At 45.1% G+C, this 18,210-nt stretch overlaps 1 protein-coding gene across 3 annotated transcripts in view; it reads right to left on the bottom strand.

The window, feature by feature from the left end:
- GALNT7 (polypeptide N-acetylgalactosaminyltransferase 7) overlaps positions 1–18,210 on the bottom strand; it is a 456,997-nt gene that overhangs the window by 72,708 nt on the left and 366,079 nt on the right. For all 3 annotated transcript variants that reach the window (XM_069244367.1, XM_069244357.1, XM_069244375.1), the window contains exon 8: positions 16,546–16,668. In XM_069244367.1, the coding sequence (XP_069100468.1) occupies positions 16,546–16,668 (123 nt within the window). The remainder of the gene's footprint in view (positions 1–16,545; positions 16,669–18,210) is intronic.

Genomic DNA, 18,210 nt, shown 5'->3' with positions numbered 1-18,210 from the left:
CCATCGCCCTGGCCACTGATTCTGTAGAATCCAGGCCAGACTGTATAATCTGCTTAGCCGCAGCTTGAGCGTCTGACAGGAGCTCACCAAATTGTCCTTGCATCTCCTGCGGCAAGTCTGGAACCATAGCTTTAGCCGTGTCCATCAGGGCGTAGACATATCTCCATAACACACAAGTAGCATTTGCCGCTTTCAGGGCCATACTGCAGGAAGAAAAAGTCCTCTTGGATGACTGCTCCATTCTCTTGGACTCCCTGTCCGAAGGAATAATAAGGAAGGAGCCTGGTGCAGAACGTGTGGAACACGAGGCCTGAACTACCAAACTCTCCGGAGTGGGATGCTTTGACAAAAGTCCTGGATTTCCTGAAGCCACCCTATACCGTCTTGCCACAGATCTGTTCACAGCTGGGGATGACAGAGGCTTCCTCCATACCTCTAAAATAGGCTCCGTAAGAGCATCATTAAATGGAAGCAAGGGTTCTGCTGAAGCCAAAGAAGGATGCAGGACCTCGGTCAAACTATTCATTTTAACCTCCGCAGCTGACAACGGAAGATCCAAGAAAATCACCACCTTCCTGACCACAGAACGGAAAGAGGCCGCTTCCTCTGTAAACTCCCCTGGAGATGCAAGATCCCACTCCGGGGAAGTGTCTAGCCCACTGGCTGAGTCTAGGCCCTGATATTCCCCCAATGGCTCAGCAATCTCTCCTTCTTCTAGTAGCTGTCTCTGATACTCCTGTTCCTCTAAAAGCCTCAGTGCTCTTCTGCGCGCCCTCAACCTGGCCTCCAACCTCGGCGTCGACATAGAGTTAGCCGACGTCAATGACAACGGCTTTAAGACTGATAGACGCGGACCAGGAGAAGGAGACACACTACGATCCAATCCGGAACCATCCGGCGCTGGAGCTGATGCCCACGGCGCCGTGGATACCTGAGGCTTTGTCATCGGCGTCGACTGTGAGGCGACATCACCGGCACCGCAGGTCTATAAGGCATCTGCGCTGTAAGCCTTTGAGACAAAGTCATCGGCGCCGAATCGGCACTCTCAGCCGGATAAAAGAGCATGAACGGCGATGCCTTATAAGGGGCCGGGGAGCCCAATGTAAATGCCAAAGGACCCGTGGGACCAGCCGGTGCACCAGCAGGGGCCATAGCATTGAACATGTTAAACATGGCATTCAAAAGTGCCGCCGGATCGGCCCCCGGAGCCGGGAAGGCAGGATACTGCTGATCTTCATGCAGCACTTGCGCCGGCTGGGCATCAGAATCGTGCACCCCAGGCAAAAAGCAAGGACTCTCTTGAGGCGCAACCACCTCGAAGACCGATGGTGCGGGAGAAGCCTGAGGGCTTTGAGGCTGTGGAGTCACCATAGGACTAACCTCCCACGTCGCCGTCTAGATGGAGACCTGGATCTTGATCGACTTCGAGCCGAACAAAGCAGAGAGCCGTGGTGGCGCTGCTTCTTATGCTTCTACGAAGAAGTGTGAGAAGATCTACGATGACTTCTGTGCCCTTTCTTCGCTTTAGTCAAAAAGAGTTTGGCTTCTCTCTCCTTCAGCGACTTCGGATTCATGCTTTGGCATGACACACACTCCTCGACGTCATGCTCCGAACTTAAGCACCAAAGGCAATCATCGTGAGGGTCCGTAACTGACATGTAACCCCCGCACTCCTGACAAGGTCTAAACATCCTCCTATGAGGAGACATTGTAACTAGAGACAAAAGGGAACAGCTTTGAAACAGTAACAAGAGCTAGGAGAAAACCGTTAGTGTTGAAGGCACAGAAAAAAGGGAACTAATGTCAGCATGCCGGCGAGGTCCTCTTATTGTCACAGTGATGGCAGACGGAGTCGCGTGCGGAGCCGTCCAATTGTGATGTCCTCGTCGACCTGGAGAGCTGGGAAGAAGATTTTCAGTCGAATGCTGGCGCATTGGGAGAATTCATAAAATGAGGAGTCCACAGGTAGTTGTATCCATCAGAACATTCAATCTGTAGATAAAACGTTCAAGCACCACCTGGAGTTGGAACAGCAGGTTTGGACCACCAGTGGAGGATGCATAGCTTAGCTGTAGTCAGTATTTAGGCCAAGCAATGGACCTAATGTGAAGTAAGTGTCGGTAGGCCCTGTGTCTCATGAAGGATCACTAGGGGGCTTGAAGGGAGAGGAGTAGGGCCAAGAGTCTCTCGCAGAAGGCAGTCAACTATGATTCAAAAGAGCATGAGCTTTGTACAGGACCAAAGTATGAGTAGTATGTTGCAATTTGGGGCATGTAACCGCTAGCATTCAGACGTAGGTGTCAGCCAGGCTCTCTATAAAATCTTAGAGTAGCAAAGCTTCATTCTGGCTTCCCTCATTCCCATCCCTGGAGAGGTTAAGAGATGTGAGCAATGTGCTGAAGTGTATTCAATTTGGAAACAAATCTGCCATTGAGTCTAAAAGAGGCATTCCAGTGGTTCAGAAAACAAATTTGACTCCAAAATACCATAAAGTGCAGAAACTAGTTTTTTGCTGGAGTCCTACTACACCAAGAAAGTGTGAAGTGAGAAGGAGCAGTACTCATCATGCATTAGTGAGTAAAGACAATGACAGAGATGTAGATACCTCCAGAACTGGGTGTAGGAGGTAGTAATCGGCAACAAGGCTCTTCAATGACTTAAGAGTGTCTTCAGTCAGAAGGTGGTGGATCTCTGAAATCCCCACCTGGGACCAATTCAGTCAGGACAGCGGCAAGCGATCAATTGTGATGCTCACTATATGGTGATCTATCCCTAACAGGTTCTCAGGTGATCATTGCCACTCAGGTAGGACTTGAGTGTGTTCCTCTTATTTGTTTCCACCCCTAAAATAGGTTGGGTGAGATTCCATTAAGACATAGATAGGGATCCATAGCCCAGGCTCCGAGTGCAGGCAGAAACATGTTTGCTGTTTTAATGACAAACTGAGCCATTACACTCATGCTTACCGTCTACTTTTGTTTTTAACCATACCAGTGGACAACTCTATTAAAGGTAAAATTAGCAGTAGTGTACTAGATATTTTTAGTGACCTGGATCCCAGCATTATCCAGAAAACTTTATCTAAGATCTCCCTCTGGTAGGCCTGAACCAAAAGGTCGAGTCCGCACTGGTGGCATTGTTCTACTGGGGTGGGAGAGGTGGTCTGTGATGAAGCACACTGTTAAGTGTGTGAGAACACCTCTTCTGAAAATAAGGAATTCCTGATATTCCTATCAATAAAATATTGCCTGTGGAACTAGTAATAGTGTTTGGGTCAAGTCTCAAGTGAGCGTACCCGCAACAACTAAGTTGTTTCCCCTCCACATCTTTTGTGTGTATGAGGAATAGATATAGGATGATCGAGATGGGTATAGGATGATCAATATGGGATGAAACCCACATTGTTGTCATGTATAGGGTGACCTGATCACTCATCCCAGTCTGGTGTCCAGGACCTTAGCCAGTATTTTCACTTTGCAATTCAGAAGCTAGATGGGACAGCAGTTGGGCCAGCAGACAGAATGAGGTATATGTGCGCTCTACTGAATTCACGCTGAAGCAAACCTGTAGATGTGGCTTTCTGTAGCACGGCTGTGAGGAGCGGGATGGTCAGGTCAGTGGTAGCCCTGTAAAATTCCAGAGGGCAACCATCTTCTCTGGGTGTTTTTAACACATTCAAGGATTTGATGGCCTTGACAACCTGCTCTTCTAAAAAATAGACGATTCCGGGACCTCCTGGTCATTCACAAGTAGGGTGGGGAGTCGGAGGTTGGACATGAAAGCATGTTCCCATGTAGTGTCAGCTGGACAGTCTGTTGTATAAAGTGCTGTAGAAAAAGTATAAAATTCCTTCACAATGTCCAGCGGGTGAACTAGGAAGGACCTGACGGCTGTCCCAACAGCTGGGATTGTTATCTGGGCTTACCATTGTTTTAATTGCATCAGCAAAAGGTGCCCTGCTTTTCTTGCTGTGTTCACAGATTTTCTGTCATATGTGGGACAGTGCCTTCCGCCGCCAGTATGTACATATAGTTGAGTTTGAGTTTTTTTGCCATTACGGTCTAGAGTCCAGTAGAAGTAGGATAGTTGCTGTGTTTCTCCAGGAGGCTATGAACATCCTTTTCTAATACAGTCCTCTTAGCAATATCCGAAGAGTGCGCAACACCAGCTTCTCTTATCAACATGCTGCACAGGTACACCTTCCCTGCTGCCCAGAGGAGTTGCTTAGAGGTCACTGTTGGTTCATTTAGCTCTAGGTAATCACAGATTAAGGTCTGCAATTGAAATTTCTCCTCTGGTTAGTTGAGCCGCAAAGTATTCAGACGACAAGTGTGCGGTACAAGCAGCATCAATTGAACGGGGTATACAGCAGCCTTTGCCCATCCAACAACTGGTGAGAATCATGGCTTATGAGGTGACCTGGATTTATCTATATCATGGCAATGATCCAAATGGGGGGTCTGTATCTGAATCTCTGGCCCGGGCAGTTGCCTCCTTGCTCTGTGCTGGCAAAAGGAGTGAAGAAAGTAGAGTAGTATCCATTGATGAGCACCAGTGAGTTTCCATATCCTCAGGCCAAAGCTTCAGTTCAGTTGGATCCTGGAATTCCTGTACCGTACCATTATCTGTCACCAACATGGTGGCTGGCTCCATCAGTCCAAACTGGAGGTTCAATTTCCGGAGTGTTGGATTCAGAGCCAGGAGGTTTTCCCGCAGTATGTGGGTCTCATAGGAGTAGTCCGCTGAGAAGGTGATCCTATTTTCGTTATAGAAATACGGACAAAGGGAAGGTCAAGCCCAACAACTGTGGAAAAAAGGAATGGAGGAACTGAGACACATGCCGCGTGTCCGTCGATTCGTGGACCCCCAAAATATGAACATTATTTCTGTGACTGTGACCTTCTAGGTCCGCCAGTTTCTTCTGTGTGATCCAGAGTTCAGTGCTCCAGGTCATATCCTCTGTCACCCGCAGAAGAGGTCATCCTCTTTCCGTTCCTTGGTATCCAGGAGATGTCAGTCAGGTGAAGTCGCCTTTCAAGAGATTAGAGTTCTGCATTTGTTTCTGTGGTCCCAGATTCAGCCATAATGATATAGGCCTGTATGGCTTGCAAGGTACTCACTATGGACTCCAGGGCGACTACCGATGTGGACGTGTGTGGTGCAGCGGCAGTTGTCTAGCGGCCTGGGTAGATTATGTAAAGGTGAGTGGCATGTTGCTTTGCCCGATGCCATAAGTGCTGTGAAACGTTAAAGAAAGAAGAGTACGGAGTCCCAGATGTCCACTAAGCATAAAGGTGAAAAAGGTGTCATACATGCCAGCTGGTAACAGCTGTTCATGGGTATCAAGGAGGGATCATGGGACATGGCTGAACAGTTCTGGAACCGGCCTCTCAGGTGGCAGGAACATGACATGACCAATCCCAGGAGATGGACTCCAGTGGAGTCCCTGGATAACAAGAGCTGGACAAGTCCAGGGGTGGGTGTGGTAACAGAGAGACCTACAGAAATACCAGAGAGGCAGTTTGTCATTAGCGAATACACCACCAGCACCTCACAGTCCATTCATTGGTATTGTTCCTCAATGGGCCGGGCACAGCAGGGAAAGGGATCCTCTGTGGTAAGTTGGGGGTGGGGGCTTCAAGGGTGTTGGTGGCTCCAAGTAGGCTGGGCCCGAAAGGCATCATGCAGATGAAAGCGGAGGTTGAGTAGAGAAAATCCAGGCGTGGGCTTATCGGGTAACTTGTACCACAAGGGCCAAGGAGGCCACAGGTGGCGGCTTGCCAGCCTAGTTCTACCCGCAGCACCAGCGCCACCTGTGTTGTAGAAGGCCAAGTGTTGCACAGCACTGAAGTGGACGGAGGTGAGCCTGATGGCGCTGTGATCAGCAGAGAAATGTTGAGCGAGCGGCTCAAAGACTGTGGGCACTCACTCAACAGCAGGTCCCATTACCGTCTGACAGCACCAGTGAGGTCCAGAAAGTGCCGCAGGGAGGGGCTGGAGGCTGCCGGTGGATTCTCGGGATGGCAGTTTATCGGACAGAAGAGCCAGTAGCACTGGCACTGCACCATTGTGGCGACACCAGGAAGGCGTGCCTGAGTGGTGGGTTGCCAGGAGTGGGCCGCTGGCAGCACAACCTGGGCTGTCAGGCAGCAGTGAGAAAGCCCAGGAGAGTGTGGTCCGCCGCTGTGTGGGAGTGCAGCAAGGCCGAGGCCCTACAGGCCATGCATGGCCTTTGCAGTGAGGGCTGGGCTGATGGCGTCTCGCTGGAGGTTGGGGGGTCTGCTGGGCATAAAGGGACATGGAGGGGAGCATGGATGTCCCCTGTGGTCCGATGCAAGTTAATGTACAAAGCAGAGGGGTCGGGAGCTTCACGAAGGATCTGCCATCTTCGTTTGCAGCACAGCTCTGCGATTCATAACTTTTAAAAGCTGAACGGGCTCCTGATAAGGTTTTTGCTGAAAAGCAAAAGAAAAACGATTCTGATGATAAAATGTTTTCTCCCAGCAAGTTGGGGATATTTTTACATTTTCTTTCCTGTAATCTTCATGCCTCCCATGGTTGAAGCTCAGCTCAAAATAGCATGGACAAACCCCAGTGGCCTAGTTAGCATTCTCTGGATGAGTTTTGTTGCTGAAAAGCAAAAGAAAAGTGTCTCTGATACACATGGAGTTTTCTCCCAGCATGTTCTATCCTGTGATTTTCATGTCTCAAAGGGTGGCAGCTCCACCCTAAATAGCATGGGATGAAACTGTGGTCTGGCCCCCCTGTGATAGATCGTCTGCCAGGTCAAAGATGTGCACCAGCAGAGCCAGATGAGGCTCTGCCATTGGAAACCCAGTGGTTCTCCTACTTCCAAATCAGGTGAGAGAACCACGGGTTAGGGAGGCAATATCCCTGCAGTTATGGTTGTGTTCCCACTCGTAATGACCCCCTATAACCTGTAACAAGGATGGAGCTGATCATTCAAAACCAGAGTTAAAGGACTTCCCTGGCACATATTATGTCACTTGTCAATTAAATGGAAACATTGAATGGGAAGTGTGGAGAATCAAACTTCTGCTTATTCTAAGACCTTGATGTGAGAGACAACATTGGTGGCCCGAAAACTTATAAAGCAAGGTTCTTCAAACAGGTTAAAAATCCTCCAACGGAGGCATCCACTTCTTCAAACTCTTATTTGAGGGGAAGCTGTTCCAATCACTGCATCAATATAGTCACCTCAAACAACAGAGAAGGGCTTCACTACACAGAATTAATTAACTTCCCAATTACTGCAAACTGGTGTGATGCCCAAGAAAATCAAGGAAGATACAAAACCCAACAAAGACAGAGAATGATAGCAACAGTCCTAGAAAGGTTCCTGGGCTTCAGAAATGCCTAGTAATAAATAGCATATTATTCGCAGTGGATCTGTACGTCTAGTTTATTAAATGATGATTTCACAGTGTAGAAGGTATAAAACAAGGTATTTAACCAGACCAGAACCAGAACACAAGTTGCAGTGAGATGCAATCGCCTTAAGTGGACCTTTTGAGTATGTAACCACTTATTTTCTTCTAAAACATTCAAACTATGACCTCCGCTACCCTTTATTATATAAATAATATTCCAGTTACCTCGAACTATGCAACCATAACATCACACAGCACAGTTCATGGATAAAATCATGTCTGTGTCTTTGCTGGTGACATCACTCACCGTAGTACTGCATGGTCAATCTACTCGGGCTGGGACGTTTGAGTCACTAAATAAACTTCTTAACAGAAGGTAGTTGTGTTTTTTCTAATGCCTCTGTCAGTTTGTCCCATCTAATTTACATAAAGCATTTCCCGTTTTGTTTCTCTAACCTTCTTTACTGCTTTATTAATAGTTATATTTGTATAATACTATCATTGTGCTAAAACACAAACTATTTGATGTATTTGTTGGTCTGATGGCACTCTTCTTCAAACTAGCTCATGTGAATTTATTTGTGTGTAACTATCAGCGTTATTCAACAATGGAACAATTAAAGACGTATATAGTAAATTATTTTTTCTCATATACATGCCTAGCACAACATATTCAATAAATAAACCTTAATTTCCCTTGAAATAGGCTTTTAAATCTGGGATGTTCCAATAAAGTGTTATGTTAAGTTGGCCCTTTGTTTAAGGCAGAGCAGCCTCTGGTATATTAGAAATGTCACCTAACTTCGGGTCATTTGTTTTCGCCAATAACTCAACTGCTACCATTGATTTGAAATCCCTTGCAGTAAAATGTGGAAACGGTCACTGTTCTTTGTCATGTCTTTACATAGCCCTCTTAAGCCAAATGTCTTATTTGGATTTTTGGGAACTATTTAAACATTTGGGGCTGATTCACAACTGTTACCTACATTCTGGAGCAAGTTTACTACCTTCCGTATTCACTAACGTCAAGTATAATTTACTACAAAAGTGTAAGCTGCATGTCACCATCCCCTGAGTAATGAAACTGGCTTACTCCTGTGTGGGTTGGTGACGTCCCCATCCTAAACCTATCCCTAAACCCCTTTTACTCTTTCATAATCCCATCCGTTTTTGTAGGAAAACTGCCCCTTTTCCCACCCACTTTCTCCAGCCCAGCCCACATTTACAACTAAAATATATACTTAATTATGCGGAGACTCCACACAATGTGGAGAGGTGAAACTATGTATGAAGATTGTGAATTGCAATTTGTACTGTTTTGCAGTAATACAAAATGGACAACGCATGGCAATTTGTGAATTGGGCCCATAAGGCTGTCAGCGCTTGCCCAAACTATTTAGTTCTTCCCAGCCCGTCTTGCAGTATTACCACCATTGACTATGTTAAATACACCAGTAAATCTTATGAACACCGATTTAAGGTATTATAGAGCTTTTGGAAGCTTGCCATCGTTTATGTATGGAGTTTCCTGGATCATCTCTAGTTCCAAGCCATGGTATTGTTTTACAATGACCATCATTTTTCTGTGATTTTCTGATAGAAAAATCAAGAAACTCTCCAAATCCACTTTGGTAACAAAACACAAATCTGGCAATGCACACTGTGACACATGGTTTTATCACTGATAAATGACGAAACACTCAAGTGCCACTATCACATGGTAAACAGTAATGCGAGCTGGAAACCCCTGTTCGTATGTGAAGGCTTTGCAGTGCTGGAATTCATTTAAGAGATTTAGAATGTTTGCAGGGCATGGGAGGTGGCTCCAGGTGACTTGCTGTGGGGTACGATAGGTGTGGCTGCTAGGCAATGCTGGGCCGAAACCCCGCCTGCCCCTCCATAGCCTGCCTAAATTATAGGACAATGTTGCTTTGAGGACCACCTCACAGTTTTCTAAAGTAATTTCAAGTTCTCTTAGTTTGTTATATCAATATTATAGGTTATTTTGCTTGTTCGTTATTATTATGTGGTAAGATGCTAATGTTCTGTGATCACAGGTTCACATTTATAATGGAAATGTGAAAGCACTTAAATGTAATTACCTGTTTTTTTTAACCTAGCAAGGAACTGAATATTGGCAATCCAACCCAAAAGCAATTTTACTTTTTTTTTTTTTTTTTTTAAGACAGTAGCAGTTCTTGGGAATGATAGTACAGGACCGGCAAACTGATTACCTCCTACTTTTAGGGCAATGTCAGATATCTCTATTTGACATTGCCCTGAGAGTAGGAGGATATGCAAGACACCTCTGTTACACTACACACAGGCTTTATTAGATACGAACCAGAGATTGTGCTGGACTACAACCTTTTCTATGCGGCAACTCATTTATGGACCCATCAACCACCGCTTTTCTTGAAACTTCACCTGAAGCACCCATGATGGAAAACCTTAATTGGAAGTTGAAGTACTTGACCAACACTTCACATTGGCATGAGGTATCTCAATACTTCTACATTATTATCTGTAACATGTTTATACAGAAATGTATGGGCTAGAATAACCAACAATAGTCTAAAAGTCGGACAGCTAAGATTTAATCTATAAAGGCCAACTGATTCCCCTGGATGACCGGCATTCAACACTATCCCTCACCTTGGTACCATTGCTCTCTTGGGATCAAGGTCTTTCTTTGTTTCCTCTCTAAGCCTCGTCTCTTTCCTTGATGAGAGCTTTACCTTTGGGGGTTCTTGGTAGTTGGCTTGCTCCTGCCATTTGCTACACCAGGAGGATTTAGGCTCATGCCGAGTGATTATTCTGTTATGTCGGGTGCTCGATTATAGGTAGTTTCGAATAATTAGTTCTTCGATCAACACTCTCACACTATCTAGCTCAAATGCATCAGTTAAGCTTCACAAAGCCATAGTTGCCTGTGTCTGCAGTACTATGCTGAGCAGATTCATCTCTCTTGAAAAAACTGTAGAGTACCCTGTGGTGTACTCACTACGCGGGCTGCTTGCAAGTCTAGGTCAATACCTTTTTTGAGAAGGATTCTGTCATAGCACAAGTTATGTTTGATTCTCATTTTCTGCTTGCCTCACAAGTATCGGTTATAAAGTCATGTTGGATGGGCATCGATGTTTGTCATCAGTCTTTCAAAGATTTCTCATGTTACACCATTGTTACAGGTGTAGTTCAGAAGTTCCTTGTGCAGCAATAAGGTCTGATAGTAGCTTGTCTGCATCTCTCAGTTCTCTGCTTGTTCCAAACGAGCAGAGGAGAGCTCTGTTCTTAAAGAACAAGTTTCTTACCTTTAGTAATGCTCCAACCACAGACTGCTCATTTTTAGACTATCCTCAGGAGCCAGACTGGATCTGAAGAATTTCAACAGCAGTACTCTTGCGCACTGGCAAGTGGCATTGTGCAGCTTGCAAATGCTTCACACCGCCCTGGATGTGACAGAACAAAGCCACATATAAGACCCGCCACTACGCGCTTATGTCAGTTTCTTGACTCTTTCACTTTCTGCGCCCTCAGCCACAGAGCGAAAAACAATTATTAGTGACAGTGTGCTGATCTCTAACTTCGGACCTTTTTAGATATTGAAAAGGCCACTTCATAGGATGGGGAGGTGAGAGGGCAGTAGGGAGTCTGAGGTTAGATGGAGTATTCACCAAAAAGAGTGCCATCACAGTTTACTTTGTCTGTCTGATGGATACTTTTAACCACAGATTCCTCACCTTTAGAATAGATACCAAAGAAGTATCTCCCAAAGGTGGAAGGTCTGTAGAGTGGACTCAGATCAAGTATTCCTGCATCACCAAGCATTCAAAGGGACATTATCCATGGACCTGAATATCAAGGCAGTAGGGCTTTGTGGACGCATGTTCGAACGCCTACATTGCACCGTAGCAGATATCAAGATCACGTACCCCTTGCATCAGTGCCATAGTAGCAGCCTTGACCCTAGTGGAATAGGCTCTCAGGCCTTCAGGCTGCACATTGTTTTTTTGGTATGGGGAGCAAATATTATTGCAGAGGACTAACGACCCTGACCTGATCCTCTTCTGCACCGCCCTGTCCTTTGCACCTGATGTAAAAGCTCAACCGCCTCTTGGATCAAGGTTATGGTGCAATATGACTGATTGACCAACATGGTAAGGCGTCAATACCTTAAGGAAGAAAGCTGTCTGGTTCCTCAATACCAACTTGTCCAGGAACAAGGTAGAGAAGGGAGGTGGTTGGACCGACGGCGCCTGCAGCTCGTTTGAACAGGTTGCAACATGTTGACAATAAGGAAGACTGTTTTCAGAGTCAAGAGCTTTAGGGAACAGCTGTGCATAGCCTCGAAGGGTGTGAACCTAAGGCATTTTAAGACCAGGTTAAGGCCCCACTGGAGTGTTAACATATGTGTCAACACTTTAATGAAATGCATCACAACTGGTGACTTAATCAAGGAAAGTTGGTCTGATAAACAAAGAGGGCCGATAGTAACCTTTCACTGTGCCAACTGAAAGGTCTGGCTAGCTTTAGGAAAGAACAAAAAAAAGGAACGAAGGAAAGTTTGGCTTGAAAGTGGTCAATGTCTCTTGCACCACATCAGGCACCAAATCTGCCCCAGCATAGATGGGCTTTGTATGATAACTCGTTTGAGCAAGAATAAATTCCACCACCTTGGTCGGCAATTCATATGCATTTAACTTCCACTGATCAACCACCACACATGGAGGTGTGAGATTTTCAGAACTTGAGGCAGGAAAGAACTGCCGAAATGCATGCAAGAGCCCCATGTTCCACCCAAGCTGCAACACGTCCCCTAACAAATTCCTGGGAGGAAACTCCAGTATGCAAAACTGCAGAGACTGTGTTTTCCAAGTATGTTAAAAGATCCATCAGGGCTCTTCCTAGTCTTCGAAGACTTGTTATGCCTCCCCAGAATGGAGAATCCAGAGAACACCTGCTCATTTTGTCTGCTCTGGCACTCAAGGATCCTGCCAGGAGGTTGGCAACCAGGAAGAATGTTTGTTGTTCCAGCCACTTCTGGGAGCACAGCTCAGCCCTGCTTCTTGCAGTACCACATGGCGGCGATGCTGTCCATGAGAACCTGCACCAGCCTCCCTTTCATGCATGGCATATGAAAGCCAGAAGAATTTTACGAAGATCTAGCAGGTTGATGTGGAGAAGGATTACCATTGGAGATCAGATGCCTCCGATCGCCACCTTCCCTAGATAACCATCAACCCAGCAGCGACAGTTCCATCACAACTGGGAGATCTAGGTGTTCAAGGGAGAACTGCCTAGTGGGGATCAGACTGGCACCTGACAGCTGCCACTGTAGGTCTTGAGCTGTCTCCCTCAAGACCAGAATGGAATGAGAGGGGCAGCCCCAATGCTGAGACTGTTGAAATTTGAAGTTCCACTGCAGGGCTTGCATGTGCTAGTTGGCACTGTGTATGAGTAGGATAAACAGGGCCAAGAGGCCAAGAATCCTACAGCCATTCTCACTAAGACCCAGGACTGATCCTGAAAAATTGGGATCGGGCACTGAATGTCCTGGGACTCTCTGTGATGAAAGGAAGGCCTAAAAGTGCCAGTATCCAGAACTGACCCAGTGAATGGAATTCTCTGTGTGGGACTCACGTGGGACTTCAGTTTACTGATGGTAAAGCCCAGTGATATCAACAACTTGGCTATTGTCCTGAGGTGGTCCACGACTGACTGTGGCGAGCCCGCCTTAATAGACAGTCATCAAAATAAATGTACTCTGAACATTCATAGATGGTCTGAGACCACTGCCATCACTTTTATGAACACCTGAAGGGGCCAAGATAGGGACAAAGGACAGCATGGTGAATTCCTGGTTTACCTTTAACAGTGGGTAATGCCTCTGGGACTTCAGGACTATATATGGGAATACGTGTCTGTAAGTCCATGGACACTACCCATTCTCTTGGGTGGATAGAATTTAAGCCAGGTGTGCATTATGAATTTATCCATGCACAGAAAGATAAAAAATGTCCGACGATCCAGAAACAGTCTGCCCCGCCCCCCTTCCATTGGGTTGAGGAAGTACTGTGAACACATTTTTTCACTTTCCTTCGAGTCCAGCATCTGTTCGATTGTACACTTGGAGTGTAAAGGATTTGCCTCCTGCACTAGGACTATCAAGTGGTCCTTTGAAAATTATTCTGGTGCAGGAAGGTAAGACGGGGAGAAATAAATGACAGGGTGTAGTTCCTTGGCATCTGTCTGACATGATGGGTCTCCAGCTGGGGAGGCAATGCTGTATCCTGCCTCCCAGGGGTTATCATGCACAGTGAAAGACAAACTAAAACGGCTTGGCGGCACAGGGAAGGAGGGTGGTCAGTAACCGGAGGACTACTGCCCTGTTGACCACTGCAGTGTCTGCCAATGATGCATCCTTGGCCTGGAAAGGGCTGGGCTTCCTGCTGTACCACTGCTTGGGAAGGCTAATGACACTTTAATCCAGTCCCCAGGAGAAGCCTCCGAATTTAAAAAATGTATGCGGAAATTGTTTCACCAGCATCAATAATCACAAAAAGTGTGCTGTGGCTTAGCTGTCTTTACGTCTCTCTAGCACAGACTCCCCCTCTTCCCAGAAGAGCCTGGAACCATGAAGAGCATATCTATTAGGGAAGCCTGAATATCAACAGACAATCTGGTTGACCTCATCCTTGCATGCCCCCTGAGCATGACATAGTTGCCAGCCTCTCTGCCAAGGCAAACAGTAGTATCCAGGCCAGCACGAATTAAGTACTTTGGTGCACCCTGTTCTTCATGTGTTATCCTATCTAGAGAAACTCTGAGGTCCACCAGTATGATCTTGCTGGCCAGAGTGTGTGTATGCTTCCCCACTAAACATACATCATTTACGGACCTGAGGAAAACATTCTCTTGGCAAAAAGTGGCAATCCTTTTGGATTCCCAATCTGGAGGAGTGGTCTGGAAGGAATTAGGATTGACCATACAAACTGAAGCCTGCACAATGAGGTATCAGGTGTAGGGTGTTTGGTGAGGAAGTCTGGATCCCAGAGTGCAGAACTATGCCACTGAGCGATTGGTCGGCTGACAAGAGGGCAAGAACAAGGCTTGGAAAAAGCAGCCATCAAAGTGTTAGTGAGGGATTCGTTAAGTGGTAGCAAAGGTGCCTACGAAATCAGCACTGAGTGAAGAATCCCTGTTAGGATGGCTGTTTTTAGTTCGCTGTATAAAACCTGCAGATCTACCACCTCAGGTGCCCTCAAGACCACTGATGCAAACAAGGCATGTTTTCCCATTGAGGCCCATGTCCAAGTCAAGCTCTGTTTCAGGTGTGGGGAGCTGAAGGTTTGGGGTTGTTTATCTAGTCAACTGTCATTTTGGAAATCAAGTATAGTGCATCATCTGTATAGTGAGTGGGGAGTAATCTATTATCCTCTCATCATCAGTGCCTTGGCGACCCATGTGTCTCTTGTACACGTAATATAAAATCAAATGACAACCTCTAAAATACTTAATCGAGAGCAGCCAACCAGGGTATATAACATGGAGAACCACAAAAAACAAAAACTGCCTCTGATTAATTGATAATGGAAATGTCTCATATCATTTGTTTATGATACATCACAATGGAGCTATATTCATAATGTAGGAGGCAAAAGTATATTGACAACAGTTTTATTAAATTCCTGGTCTCATCACAATATTCAAAAACTCTCAAATATATATAGTATATAGTCAATTTAACAAATAATGCACATATTTTCTGGGTCGCAGACAATACTCACTCTAAAACACTTCAAATCCCAAACACTCAGCCTCAACTATACCGCACATATCAATTAGCCAACATGCCACACAACAGACACCAGGCCTAAAGGTTTTTTTGCATGTAGGGCAGGGGTATTGTAAGGTCACTCCTCTTAAACAAGGCACAAGTATAATTTGTCAGACGGACCACTGTAAATAAATTTTTATAAGTTCCATAACACTAATACATTGTGCTGCTATTCAACTATCTGTATCAAAATAGTACAACCATATAGTGTTGTCATATTCACATCAAGTCTTGATATATTTCAGACAATCTAGATTATAATGCACATATATTTGCAGTTAATCATAACGCTTAGCCCAACTGTCTCCAAAGCTTTCTGAGGAGGAAGAATCACCTGTAGAGGATGCAGTCTAAGACTGATAAAAAAAATTCAAGGGCTACTTTTAAGTCCTAACTTGACTAGGTGAAGCTTTCTATTTCACAATGAAAAGATACTTTACAACACCCATAGTCACGGGAGGAGTGGTCCCTGTATCGTTAGACAGAAAAGGTAAAACTATACAGTTATAAAACAACTTTTGGATGGATATGGAGGCCATTGGCCTATCAATGGACCAGAAAGGATGGAGGAAATGGCAAAAGAAAATGACTGGGGCCTGAACTGCTCTACCACTCACAAGGACAAGCCTGCAATACCTGCACCACAATTCCTTGTAGCATTGTCTTAACGGTTGTCAGCAGACATAGGCTCCGTCAGAACGAAGTACACAAATGTAGCCTCATAGACCCATGGTCTGTTACAGGAGTGTATTTCAGTTAATTCTGATCGATGTTGCTGTGAGAAACTGACCTAGGGTGGCCTGTGGCTTTCAACACTACAGATAGTCCAAAAAGGAATTCACCTTTAAACAGTTCACTAAGTATAGGGATGCCTTACACCTCTGGATGTGTGGCGAAGACATATATGGAAGAATATGGTGCTGTTGACTTTCCCTTCCCTCTCTAGAGCAAATGAACAGGGTCCAGCAAAAATGTAAGATCTCACCATCTGCATTATGAAGGTATGGAGAAGCCAGGATAAATAGGGTGGCGATGGGGTTTGAAGCAATTTGGGCATAGTTAACTTACGAAAAGACCTCAAATCTCCCAACATCCAACGAGAAGAACCAAGCATGTGTCGACAACCTGTGGAATCAAGTAAGAGTCTGTGACACAAAGGGCATTGGCATGCATGTTACCTTCCTTGGCTTTTTGCCTAGTTGAATATATTACTGCTTGAAGGAGTTAATTCTGACAGTGCTGATCTATGCAGACAACTTCATAGCAGAAAAATTAAGGCTTTCTTTTGGAGTTGTTTTAGTAGATTATGTAAATTACCTTAAGAGTTGGTGAAGAGCCAACATACACAGGAGGGGGATTTCCTTGCCATCCATTGAGACGGTAGATGTGGCCAACACGAGAACAAGGTGTGAAGAGCAACTTTCCACCACACTGCCAAATCTATAAGGATAAAGAGGAAATTGAAAATAACATATTAAATGCCAACGGAAGTGACCTTACTATCTGAGGAAAGAAGCAATTAGCACTAGATGTTTATGTAGTTTTAGAAAGCATAGCTTTGAAAATAATACTTTATTGTATCCTCACATGTGAGTTCATTCCAGACAGCAACTGCAAAAAGTATTCTCCACCTGTCCCTTATTCCATGGTAAAATAACCATAATACATCTTAAATTTCTCACACTACAACAAGTGTTGATATTGTAGAACTCTCAGGTTTCTTACAAGTAACCCAAACAGTTAACCCACTAATACTACAATTACTGAAACTGGTACCACTGCACAGTACCTGTAGAAAGGAAGGCTTTGTAGAAAGGGACAGCCTATTCCTTTGTGAGTGAGTATATTTGCTTATCTCACAATCTCTATGGTTCAAAATAGAATGATGATGTGCTCACTGAACAGATGTGTCACTGAGAACTGCAAATTTCTGGCACTGTTGAACAGGGTAGAATCAGACTCTATGACCTTGTGGGAAAACTCTGTCTCTTGAGTGTACTAAACTGACAGATCAGTCGCTATCCACTGTGTTTGATGTAGAGTCCGTCCCATTGCTTTTGGCAAAGATTGTCATGAAGCCCAGGCCTCCAGCCCATACACCCAGCAAAATGTATTTTGGGGAATGGAGTCTTCCATGTTAAGAAGACCTAGTAACTTTCCCGGCAGCACAGGACATTGACAGATATCCAGCAGAGGCAGGATAACATTGTGTTAAGCACACACGCTCCGGCTCCCTGCTGCCAGGAGTCAAGGAAATTGTCTTGACTCCCTTGCAAAGATGTCTTGCACAACTGGAACAGCAAATTGTTGCCTACCTGTCCACTTGAAGAACAGTTTGGTCATAGTCTGATGAACGGCTAATCAGGAATTCCTTTCCAGAGCTCAGCTTACAATTAGTAAGGGACTGTGTCAGTTCGGTGGCAGGACCGATTTGCATATGGATGATTTCCATCTAGAATGGCACAGGTGGGATAAAATGATGAACTTGAATGCCAAGTAATTATCAGTGGCTGAGATTAATTCAATAATTCCGCCCATCCCTTTTATGTTTTTTTAAGTGAGACACCCTAGGGGCGACAGGTAAGTCTTGTTTTGGGTGCCACTGGACTAAAGCTGCACCCATTATCAAGGCACAAAAGGACAAAACGGTCTTGCGCTGCTTGTGATCCCATGTGAAGGCGACCTGGCAGTCTCTTTGGACTCTTCCAACTGGAGCAGAGGCACAACTGATTTATAAGTAGTTGGTCTCTGTCTAGAGAGGCAGAGTACGCAAAAAAGTATGCATTGACATGAAGCCCCTATTCAGTACCAGTAGCCAAAATTAATTCGAACATTTCATCCATTACTTTTTATTTTTTCTAAATTTGGTGACAAATGTATGAGGAATACGGTTTGTGAAGTTAATAATTTTTTTTCACAAGCTGTCACAAGAACATTTTGCTTCTTGTAAAATCAAGCCACAGATAATTCAGCATTTGGATG

The sequence above is a fragment of the Pleurodeles waltl genome, chromosome 1_2, assembly GCF_031143425.1.
Source record: "Pleurodeles waltl isolate 20211129_DDA chromosome 1_2, aPleWal1.hap1.20221129, whole genome shotgun sequence".
In the NCBI taxonomy this organism is placed as follows: Eukaryota; Metazoa; Chordata; class Amphibia; order Caudata; family Salamandridae; genus Pleurodeles; species Pleurodeles waltl.
This window is presented reverse-complemented; position numbering and strand designations above follow the sequence as displayed.